The sequence below is a fragment of the Gopherus flavomarginatus genome, chromosome 3 (genome assembly GCF_025201925.1).
Source record: "Gopherus flavomarginatus isolate rGopFla2 chromosome 3, rGopFla2.mat.asm, whole genome shotgun sequence".
Classification (NCBI taxonomy): domain Eukaryota; kingdom Metazoa; phylum Chordata; order Testudines; family Testudinidae; genus Gopherus; species Gopherus flavomarginatus.
Genome location: NC_066619.1, coordinates 104,425,069 through 104,437,067, shown reverse-complemented (window position 1 = coordinate 104,437,067; position 11,999 = coordinate 104,425,069). Strand labels below are relative to the sequence as shown.

The following is an 11,999-nucleotide window of genomic DNA, read 5'->3' as shown; positions in this document are numbered from 1 at the left end:
ATCTTGTCACAATTTGTTGTTACAAGACTGTTGAATTTAGGGGTAAACAAAACAAAGAAAAGCAGAATAAGAACCTTCGGCCATCCCCACGTGCAGAATTGGATGATGGGATAGAAGTGTGTGAGCACAGAACCTCCGTTTTCTTGGGTCCTGAATGGAACGAGGCAGTTGTTGAAAGGGGGCTTCTCACTGTTCTTTTCCCCAACTTAGACACTTACTGGGCAAAATTATATTTGGTATGGTTAGTTATTACTTAATGATATTTTTAGTTAGTTAACAGTTATGATATATTTGTATATTTTTCATATAGAATATTGTGTGTGGTAGAGAAGCACTAAATTATATGCTACTCTAAAAAGTTTTGAACATATTTTTGAAATAGCTTTATGCATAAAATTATGATGGGAGAAAGATTGGGCCCTACATATTAGGAGTTATAAACCTATTCACCCATCTCTCTCCAGCTGTTTTAGTCAAATAATATTAGCTGAGTTTTCTAGGAAAAATGAAAATATGGTACCTTAATTTTGAAGTCTCTTTGTGAGTATGTTGAGCATGAGGAAACATCTGGATATTTCTGCACGGATAATCTCCCAGGCACACTGGCTGTATTGCTTTTCTTTCAGGAAATCATTGATTGTCTGGAAGTATCTCTTCAGTCTGAGGCTGGTGAGCAAGAGGTTCTCATTTCCTGGGTAGCTTATTTCCTTTTCCAACTCAGCACTCAAACACGTCTCCAGGTTCTCAATCTGCTGGTGAAGTCCATTCTGGAATTCCTTTATGGATGTCTCATTCCAGGCAGCTTGGGTGAGATTGTTGTTGAAGATATGGAAGAGTTCTTGGAGGATCTGCAGCATGGCTTCCTTGGCATTCTCTTGCTGGGACAGTCGGATCTTGAGGATATCTGTAGGCTGGAAAACTGTCTTTTCATTTAGACATTGGAAGGGAAAGTTTCCACCCATTTTCTCCAGATGCTCTAAACTCTCTCTGTTCATTCTGGTTTGTAGAACATAAATCCTGTTACAGTCCAGACATGAGATTTTACTGGAGAAGAGCAGCATGAGGCAAAATTGCAGCAAACTCCTGCTGATCATGATGATGTCTTAGATTCTCTGTCTTTGTGTAGAACTTGAGCAACTGTTGCCTGTTCAAAATCTTTCGTAAATTTCTGTGTTTTTGACCCATGTCTCTGAATTTAAGTAGGATTTTAAGTATTCTTTAGGAAAAGAAATTTCTTTCATCACTTTCTACTTTTCAAGGTTTTTCCCGCTTGAGGTTTTTACTTTCAGTTTCCTTCTTTTTATTTAATGGAAGTGAACAAGTCATTAGAACAAAAAAAACACAGTCATTACTTTTTTAATGTTAAAGAATTCCTATATTTCTTTCCTTAGGTCCTCCCAAGTGCTCTTAGATAAAGAAAATGTAAAGAGTAAGAAGAGTGGTGGTTAACAGTGTCATCCAAATACAGGTTAGAGTAGGGACCTGTCTGTCTACTCCCAAGTACCTGCAGTTAGTAGGGATAAGCAGATCTGAATGTGTGTAACATCAGTAAGTTACATCAGCAAGACTATCTCTCTTATGAGAGAGGAAAAACCATGTGTGTAGAGAATACTAGCGGATGGACAGAGGGCACTGAAAAACTGGGAGGTTTATTTAAGAAACTGATAACTGAAAGGATGTGTGTTTGAGTTTTCACCATTCAAGCTTTATTCCTTTTTTTCAATGTGCATTTCACTGAGCTTGGACATTGAAATTCAAGTGGTCTAATGAATGAAGGTGCATCCTGTGGCAAGTTTCATTTTCTGTTTTTCATACCATAGCACTAAGCTGTCATGTTGGAGTTTCCATCGGTGAAGGGGAATGGTTTTCAACCCAAAAATTGAAAAGGAATTTTTTCATATTAATTTTTAAAAAGGAATAGAAAAAATATAAACATATTTCTGTTCACGTCACTTCTTTTACGTCTTCCTCCCCCATCACCTCAATTTCTTTCTTTAGTCATAATTTAGAGTTTTGTCTAAACTATTTGGAAGTGTCACTTTAAAGAATGTACATAAGTATACCATATAAGGGACCCAGTCGTACCAGATGCTTTGCACCCCAATCTTGCATTCACTCCAGTGGGGGTCCTTTGTGTGCATTTTCTGGCAAGTTGAACCTTCCGGCAATAATATTTATATTAAAGAGAAAAATTAAAAAATCTGAATCTTAGCTTTTCTTGTTAAAGTAAGAAAGCAATGGGAGTAAAGACACATAGTCTTTCAGGATATTTTCATAAGCAATTAGCCTGTTTCCTGGGAAAGATTAGCTGCAGACTCAGGTGGGTGAAATATTTACTAGAATTTGATGAAATACCGTGTATTTAAATTTCAGTGAAAATAGTAGGAATTTTTACTGGAATTTTTTCCTCTGTGTCAGCCAGCTTAATTTGAATGTGAAATAAGAGATTAGTTTAGCCTCTTTTCCTATTTGCAAATAATCTACAAATAAATTCAGAATGTGTGAATGTGTTTATTTAAAATGATTTGACAAATCTTTTATACACATTCCACTCTGATTGCTCAGGATCTCCTCACCACATCTTTTCCCTATGAATATTTGCTATGCATACTTTGCTACTTGTTCTGTTTTATGGTTTACCTGAGTCAATGCTGTTGTGTCTGTTCCCGGGCTGGTTGCCTTCAAATTCAAAACTGCTTTCAAAATGTCTGCATGAACTTTTCTCAAGAAAATTCTCTTTCAAATAAGCATTTCTCTGAGTGTTTGTTATACTTTCTTATTAAAGAGATGTTCTTTACTAACAAAAACTCAAATGGAGAAATATAACAGAAAATGTTTATAAAGGGCCAAATCTTTGTCATAAATGTTTAATAAGTCTCTCATGTTTAGACTGTAGCTGAAATATGTTGTTGACTGATGGCTCTTCAGAACTAGTATCCACTTACACCAAACTTGGTAGAGAGGTGGATCCTCACTAGATCTCATGCAACCGGCAGGTTTATTACTAGAATTTTAAATGTTGGGTTTAGGTAATTTTTAGGCGTTGTTGATGTTATAACTGAAAGTTGAACACGTTCTGTACACCAAACTGGTTGTTGGTGGCAAGGAACCACACAAGCCTGATTTGGAAGGTGTGGAGGGGTGGCACCAGTTGTTCAGAAAACTGAGGGATAGAATTGCTGACTTGAGTGTACGGAAGCCTGATTCATATGACTTGATTTGTTTGTGTGTGTGTGCATCTGTCTGTAAGACTTGTGAATTCTAGTTGATGTTATGAAGTTGTTGTCATGAAATTTCCTAATCATAGGAAACCTCTTTCTGTGTGTGTCCATCCTGTTGGACAGAACCTACAGCAGGCACTCATGAGGCTGAGGACAATGGAAGACACTTAACTTTAAAACTGTGTTCTGATGACAGCATCGTTACAGTAAGTAAGGTGCCCGAGTTGGGAAATCAGTTCGGCCAAGCTGGTGTTAAGGAGAATGGGGGTTATGAATGGAAAGCTACTGAAGGTCAATCAAGAGACAGATGACAAAAACAAAAGGTTCTAAAAGAAATCACTGGGGGAAGACCACAGGACATGTGGGCAAGAGGAAGGAAGGGGATGAACTGGCCAAAGCCAGGTTATCTAAACTGGGGGAGAAGGCTCTGTTTTTGTGCATATAAGTGATGCATTGCAACAGAAGGATGTTGGATGACCCCAGATGACCCTGATCCAGGCCCATAGAATGGCTGGTGTGTTGAGAAAACTGAGGCAGAGAATTGAGACTAGGGTTTACAATTTTTGTTCCAATCTGTGTATTTTCCATGTGATAAAGTAAATAGCAATAGTATGTTAGAATCCTGTGCAAAGTGTCTGGGTATTATAATGTACAGTTACTACATGGCCCCTGAAAGAGGTAAACATCTCTGGGTGCACTTCTGAGAGAGGACATGTTAAAGCACATTCTGAGCTTCAAAGACTTCCCAGTTGACATCTCAGATGAGCCCTCACTTACAATGCCGACAGACCCTATCTGTCAGCAGGCAGGATTGAACCTGGGACATTCTAATCTTAGTGTATAAGCCTCAACTGTAGGAGCTGAAAGCCCCATGCCTCTTAAGCCAAATTTGTAGTAGATTCATCAATCTTTAGATGGTTCAGATGCCACTAGAGGGTGACAGAGCACCACACCAACCAGGCATAAGTTGCATACTTCCCCTAGCTGAGGAGGCCCAACCCAAGCTTCAGAGATTTCCCAGCTGATATCCCAGCTCGGGTGACCAGACAGCAAGTGTGAAAAATCGAGACATGAGTTGGGGGGGGTAATAGGTGTCTATATAAGATAAATCCCCAAATATCAGGACTGTCCTTCTAAAATCGGGACATGTGGTCATCCTAATCCCAGCTGCCCAAAAATGACACTTTAAAAGGTTGTCTGAGGTAACCGCATGCAGCCTGGAACAGCCCCGGAAAATATTACTTGGAAAGACTGGGCTAGGGAATCTAATGGGACCAGAGCTGAAACAGATGCTGCAGATCTCTGTGCCTGAAGAGGCCTTTTTGATCTGTGCAGAAACCACAGAATCTGCTGAGTCTGGAGATGGAATGACAGCCGCTTCCATGAGGAAGTCTATGGACGAACCCGTCCCTCCTTCCTCCTGCCCATGAGTGGAAGGCTGTGGGAGAATCTCAGAGGGAGATATTTACAAATTTTTCCTCACTTTTAAGAAGTGCGAGCTGGGATTTCCCACACGTATGGCAGCGCCTTATGATTCAGGTGGTATTGCCAAAGAGCTCAGCTGAACGCTGCCTTCAGCATTCCCGTTTTTTATTAAAGGTCTGATGGAATGAAGGGAAATAAGTTTCCCCCAGCACTGAATAGGTTTGGGGTTGTTAGACTTTTTCAGAAGAATTTGGTATTTTTCCTGGGAAGTAACTGACTGACATATTCCACCAAATGAGGAGCTGCAGTTTAGAGGTGACATTGAGAAACTTTTGTGTTTTCAACCTGTCTCTGAATTTAAGTATTCTGTAGGAAAAGGTTTTTCTCTCATCACTTTCTACTTTTCAAGATTTTTTTCTGCTTGAGGTTTTTACTTTCAGTTTCCTTCTTTTTATTTAGTGGAAGCGAACAAGTCATTAGAAGAACCAAACCACAGTCATTACCTTTTTTAATATTAAAGAATCCCTACATGTCTTTCCTTAGGTCCCCCCCTGCCCTCTTAGATAAAGAATATTTAAAGGATAAAAAGAGTATGATTAACAATGTCATCCAGTTACAAGTAAGAGTAGGGACCTGTCTGTCTACTCCCAAGTTTCTGTAGTTAGCACTGCTAGGCAGGTCTGAATGTCTGTTACATCAGCAAGACTATCCATGCTTTTAACTGATAACAATTAATTTTGGCAGATGGGGGGAAACTATTGCAGAGGTTCTTTTTGCTGGACTCTGCAGATAGCAGCAGTGAAGTGATGTGTAAAGCTGCTGTTCCTTCACTTTGCCAGCAGATGGGAAACTTTCTCTCTCTTGTGTCACACAGAAAATCAGAAAATCCTGCTATACTCTAGCTGTCTCATTCCTTCCTTCCAGCCTTTGAGAGGAAATAATACTATAGGGACCTCTTAAAATTTGATTAGCATGAAAAGAATTCCTGTGGGAGATTGGGGCCCAGACAATTCTCTATTAATCTCTTGCAATTTCCTGGCCATTTGAAATATGAAAGAGGAGAAACCATGTGTGAAGGGAATACCAGAGGATGGACAGAGGGCACTGAGAAACTGGGAGGTTTACTTAAGAACCCAATACCAGCTGTGAAAAGCCTGAGGAACAGGTACAGTTGAAGAGTGTGAACATGTTATCTTCTCGGGCACTTCTGAGTAGTTCCCGGTGATGTAGTGTAGTGACATGGAATGGAGTTGTCAAAAAAGATTATGTGGGTGGTAATAAATGTGCTAGAGAGACTGACATAAATGAATGTCACTTTCAGACGTGATTAACTTTTCACCATTCAAGCTTGGACATTGCAATTCAAGTAGTCTGATGAATGAAGTTTGCAGCCTGTAGCCAGTTTCACTTTCTGTTTTTCATACATAGCACTAGGCATAGCACTAGCGTGTTGGAGTTTCCATCAGTGAAGTGGAATGGTTTTCAACCCAAAAATTGAAATGGAGTTTTTCAGATTAATTTAAAAAATGGAAAGGAAGAAAACATATAAATATTTCTGTTTAAGTTATTTCTTTTACTTCTCCCTGCCCCATCAACTCAAACGCTTTCTTTAATTGTAATCTGGAGTTTGTCCCTAAACTATTTGGAAGTGTCACTTTAAAGAATCAGTTTATTGTACATAAATATACGTATATGGACCCAATATTAATATAGGCTCTGTACCCCATCTCTGATTGACTCCAGTGGGAGTTCTGTGTGTACATTTCCTGGCAAGTTGAAGCATATGAATATTAATGAGAGAGAGAAATTTAAACATCTGAATCTTAACAACAAAAGTAATGAAGCAGTGGCACATGGCCTTTCAGCATATTTGCATCAGCAATTAGCCTGCTTTCTGGAAAAAGTTAGATGCAGTCTCAGCTGGGTGAAGTATTTACTAGAATTTGATGAAATACTATATATTTAAATTTCAGTGAAAATAGCAGGAAATGTTATTGGACTATTTTTCCTTTGTGTCAACCAGATTAATCTGAATGTGTAATAAAAGATTAGTTCATCCTCTTTTCCAATTTGCAAATAATCTGTAAATAAAGTCAGATTTTGCTGATGTATTTATTGAAAATGATTTGACAAATGGTTTTTGGGAACACATTCCACTCTGTTTACTTAAGACTTCCTCACCATATCTTTTCCCTCTGAGTATTTGCTATTCATAATTTGCTACTTGTTCTGTATGATGTTTTCACCTGAGTCAATGCTATTGTGCTTGTTCCCGGCTGGTTGACTTCAAATTCAAAACTGCTTTCAAGAATTTTTCTGGAGAGATTTCTCTTTAAAATGTGTATTTACAGAATACCTGTTATATTTCTTCTTGACACAAGTGTTCTTTTCTAACAAAAGCTAACATGTACAAATATTTCTGAAAATGTTTACAGAAGGCCAAATATTTTTTATAATACTTTAATAAGTCTCAAATGTTTAAGCTTGTAGGTGAAATATGTTGTTGGGAGCGCTACTGTTGATGGATAGCTCTTCAGAAATACTGTCTGCCTACACAAAACTTGGTATATAGGTGGATCCTCACTAGAATTGATGCAACCAGCAGCTTTATTACCAATATCTGAAATGTTGAATTTAGGGTAATTTTAGTCATTATTCATGTTATATAACTAATAGTTTAATGGATTCTGTAGACAAAACTGGTTGTTGGTGTCAAGAAGTGCACAAGCTTGATTTGGAGGCTGTGGAGGGGTGGCACCAGTTGGTCAGAAAACTGAGTGTGACTTGCCTGATTCATATAGTTTGATGTGTTTGTGTTGGGGGGATGAGGAGAGGGTCTATCTGTAAGACATGAATTCTAGTTGATATTAAGAAGTTGTTGATATGAAATTTCCTTATCATGAGAATACTCTTTTTATGTAGATCCATCATGTTGGACAGGACCTACAGGAGGTACTCCCTAGGCTAAGAACAATGAATGTGGAGTATTTAACTTTAAAACTATGTTCTAATGACAGCATACTTATGCTAAGTAGGGAACCAGTTTGGCCAAGTTGGTGTTAAGGAGTGTGGGGGTTAGGAATGGAAAGTTGCTGAAGGTTGAGAAAGAGACAGATGACAAAAACAAAAGATTCTAAAAGAAATCACTGGGGGAAGACCCACAGGACATGTGGGCAAGAGGAAGGAAGGGAATGAACTGGCCATGGCCAGGTTATCTAAGCTGGGAGAGAAGGCTCTGCTTTTGTGCATATAAGTGATGCATTGCAATGGCGGAGGATAAGTGAGTTATAAAGGGAAGGGATCTCAATTTAAACCAGAAATGACTAAAATACATCTTTGACTGGATATATGAGTAAATCTATGACTGGGTTTGGACAGTACTTGCTTTTGAGGCAAAAAAATGAATGATGCAATCTGAAGCTGGTATTGCATCATACATGATATGGATTGCATCCTGTTATTCCTAGAAGTCATGGATGATGCAATCATAACGAAACTTACATCACTCTGCTGAACAAATTGCCCTATATCAGCTCTAGAAATCATACAGTGTCGTGCTCTCTTCTTTGTCAGTGTTTGATTTTTCAAGGGGACACATTTCTGTTTAGCCAAAGTGAGCAGAGATGCCTCGTACTTGTGTGAACAGTGCAGATAACTTCTGCTATGTTTGTGGTGAAGTGACTTTTGCATCACAAAAGTGCAGTATAACCACTATGGTTAAGAAAGCCTATCACCTTTCTTTTGGCTGCAAACTTGGAGATCAGGACAAGAGGTGGGCCCCACACATATGCTGCCACACTTGTGCAACAAATCTTCACCAGTGGTTGAACAGGAAAAGGAAATCTATGCCTTTTGCAGTGCCAATGATTTGGAGAGAGCCAACAGATCATAGCAGCAATTGTTACTTCTGCATGGTGCCTCCAGTTGGGAAAGGTGTGTCAAAGAAGAAAAAGTGGACTGTGCATTATCCAAACGTTCCATCAGCTATACGCCCAGTACTCCACGGAGAAGGACTGCCGGTCCTGATGCACCAGAATCATTCTCACTTGAGTCAGACGAGGAAGAGGAAGAGGATGAAACTTCTGGTCCTGAACCATCAATGTCACAGGACCCACATTTTCTCCCATCCTCCTCCTCTGAAACACACCTCATAACACAAGGTGAACTGAATGACCTTGTCAGGGATTTGGAACTACCCAAGAGTAAGGCAGAGCTGTTGGGCTCCAGACTACAGCAGTGGAATCTCCTGGCAGGCTATCAGGGCAAACGGAGCCCCTCAATGTTTGCAGACTATTGCTGGACAGTGACAAGAGATGCTGCATTTAATGAATACAAGAGACAAGCCAAGAAGCGCCGAGTAGACACTGAATAGGACTAAACTATGTACATAATAGTTTTTTGCCTTTTGTTTCATAATAAATTTTATGTATATAACCCTTTTGCTGATTCTTAAAGTGTTACATAAACAGGACAGGTGAAATATTATCATGTAAAGCAACCATAAACACAGGAAAAGACCTAGGTTTACAATTTATGATTAAAACTCCACTATCTACACAATATACATAGACATAAAATGTAAAAACGTAAATATCTTAGAAACAGTAGCCAATCAGTTGTTTTAATTGTCATATTTGAATTCAGCACATCAAAATACATAATAAATATCACATTTTATCTCTGAAGCAGACGACTTCTAAAAAATTGTAGACCAGTGTTATTTTTAATACGGAATGACTGCAAACTGGGACTCATCAATGTATTTAAGCACAATCCTAACCGGAAGCACGAACATCAGTGGGATGGCTCACATACGTTAAGTTAGTAAAATGTAGGGTGACCAGATGTCCTGATTTTATAGGGACAGTCCAGATTTTTGGGTCTTTTTCTCACATAGGCACCTATTATCCCCCCGTCCTGACCCCATTTTTGACACTTGCTATCTGGTCAGCCTAGTCACATGCATAAGCACTCTCTGGAATTGGGGTTTTAAGGCTGAACAGTTACAGGGTTTTTTAATTCTCTTTTTCTTTCTTTTTGATTCAATAGGTATTTAATTCAAATCATTACTACTATAGGTTGCCATTTTATGTAAACTAATTATTTATTTATAAGTAACAAATATCAATGATAAATACATAAATAGGAACAATAAATAAATAACAGACTAACATAAATATCCTGTTATAAATATCATAAAACGATCTGAAAATATTTTCACAGTGCACAGATAGAATAAATAGTAACAACAGCTTTTAAAATTCCACTGCATCTCATTTTAAATCAGGTACAAAATATTGCTTGATTTCGGTTAGTACTTCTAAAAATGTTGGTATTTAAATTTCTAAACTTCTTTGTGAGTTAGTCATATATTTGAAAACTACATAATTCCACATGGGTTCTCCTGCTAGCACTGAGGTTGAACTGCTTGTCTTTTATGAAATAATTGGTATCTCTTCACTTTCATCCTGGGAAACTGTAGGTCCTTACATCCTGGTCAGAGAGTCCCATTTTCCCAACTTGCTGATGAGTCCCATTTTCCCAACTTGCTGATGAGTGTATGTTGGAATGGCTGAATGGAACTCTCACCTCAGGTAGTTTTGGAGAGATTTTTGCAAAAGCAGCAGGAAATATGTTGGAAGATTTCCGGGATTGCCACCTTGCCATTCCCCTTCAGGGACACTTGAGGCTTGACATTAGAGGGAAACTATGCACATCTTTTTTGTCTGAAGGTTTTCCAGTTCACATTTGTTATGCTGTTATACTGTGGTTAAACTGCATTTTACACTTCAGAGATGAGATTGGATCAGAGAAGAGTTGAACCACAGAAATATGTAGCAAACACATAATGTCAATAATGTTTAAGGTCTGACCCTGTCTTAATTTTCTTTTAACTTTTTTGCATCAATATCCTTCATTTTGCAATTTAAACTTTGAGTAAATCAACAGAGTATTATCATGTAAATTCTAATATGGGCAGTTGGAATTTCATTATGCAGTGAGTGTCTTCCATAATAGAAGGTCATGTATCATGGAGTCTTAGAAGTCACCGTGGGAAGAATCAATAGAGAGGAGGGAATCCACTGCACGGTACAATTTCATCCAACTGTTTTAACCTCTGTAGTTGCTGCATCTTTAGCTGGAATGAAATGAAATTTGGTTGAAACACAAAGAGAAAACTAAATTTTCCATTGCATTAATGTCAGTACCTTAAATGAAAATATCTTTCCACACCTCATAATCTCACAAGTCTTATGCTCAGTTCATATATTTTATACATATCTCTAGGAAACTTCTCAAGCTGTGGTATATGATAAGGACAGATTAATAAATAGCAACCATGACCATAGTAGAAACACACTACATATGTAGAAGTCAGAGTACCTTGCGGGTGGAGGGGAAGTTTCATTATTTCATGACCAAAGTACTGGTGAGGTGGCTAAGGATTCGAAATATATGTACTTTATTACATGGACTGCCAGTTATGTAGTGCATAACAGCACCTGATCTATGGGAGATTATGAAGAATCACAAACCTAAATAAAAGGAGAAACGCAGAAAAAGAAATCCATGTAATTGCAAATCCATTTCCAGGAGAGGATGGGAAGAGGCTGAAGCTACTGCCATGGAAATCAGTTGCTATTTGGCCACTGATCGTGTGGAAGAGGATCAGGCCCTGTATAAGCAGAGTTATAAAATATCTGCTGTCTCTGTTCAGCTGTATAATTGACACTAATCTTAATTCATTTACTCCAAGGAAAAGATCTGTACTGTACCTTAGTTACTAAGCCTTCTAGTGAGTTTGTCAATAAGTACAAAACATCTGTGTATTTCCACACGAACAATCTCCCAGCCACACAGGCTGTATTGGTTTTCTTTCAGGAAAGCATCTATCCCCTGAAAGTAATTTTTCACTCTCCAAGTGGTGTGCTGGAGGTCCTCACTTTCTGGGTTGGTTAATTCCTTCTCCATCTGTGTTCTCAAACATGCCTCCAGCTGCTGAATTTGCTGGTGAAGTCTGCTTTGGAACCTGACTATAGATGTCCCATCCCAGGCACTTGGGGTGAGGTTTTTGCTAAAGATGTTGAAGATCTCTTGGAGGATCTCTTGAATTGCCACTTTGGCATTCTCCTTCTGGGACACTGGAAGTTGGACAACATCCTGGGTGGGTTTGAAAGCTGCCCTTTCATTTATGCATTGTGAGGGGAAATTTCCGCTCATTTTCTGCAGAAGCTCCAAGCTCTCTTTGTTCATTTTGTTCTGCTGGAAGTGAAGCATGGTGCAGAGCCGAGATGAGATTTCAGTAGAGAAGAGCAGCATAAGGCAAACGTGCAGCAAACACCTGGAGGTCAT

The 11,999-nt window shown here is 38.7% G+C and overlaps 2 protein-coding genes across 2 annotated transcripts; both read right to left on the bottom strand.

The window, feature by feature from the left end:
* Positions 1 to 521: 521 nt before the first annotated feature.
* On the bottom strand, positions 522 to 1,094 carry LOC127046745 (interferon beta-like). Its single transcript, XM_050944243.1, has one exon. It carries the CDS (start codon positions 1,092 to 1,094, stop codon positions 522 to 524), a length of 573 nt encoding a protein of 190 aa, XP_050800200.1.
* A 10,329-nt stretch (positions 1,095 to 11,423) lies between these two features.
* Positions 11,424 to 11,999, bottom strand: LOC127047319 (interferon epsilon-like). The gene has a single exon (XM_050945441.1). The coding sequence runs from the start codon at positions 11,997 to 11,999 to the stop codon at positions 11,424 to 11,426; it is 576 nt and encodes a 191-aa protein (XP_050801398.1).

Excerpts from the sequence above, each read along its gene's own strand:
- LOC127047319 (XM_050945441.1), bottom strand. The coding sequence starts at position 11,999 with ATGACCTCCAGGTGTTTGCTGCACGTTTGCCTTATGCTGCTCTTCTCT.
- LOC127046745 (XM_050944243.1), bottom strand. The coding sequence starts at position 1,094 with ATGATCAGCAGGAGTTTGCTGCAATTTTGCCTCATGCTGCTCTTCTCC.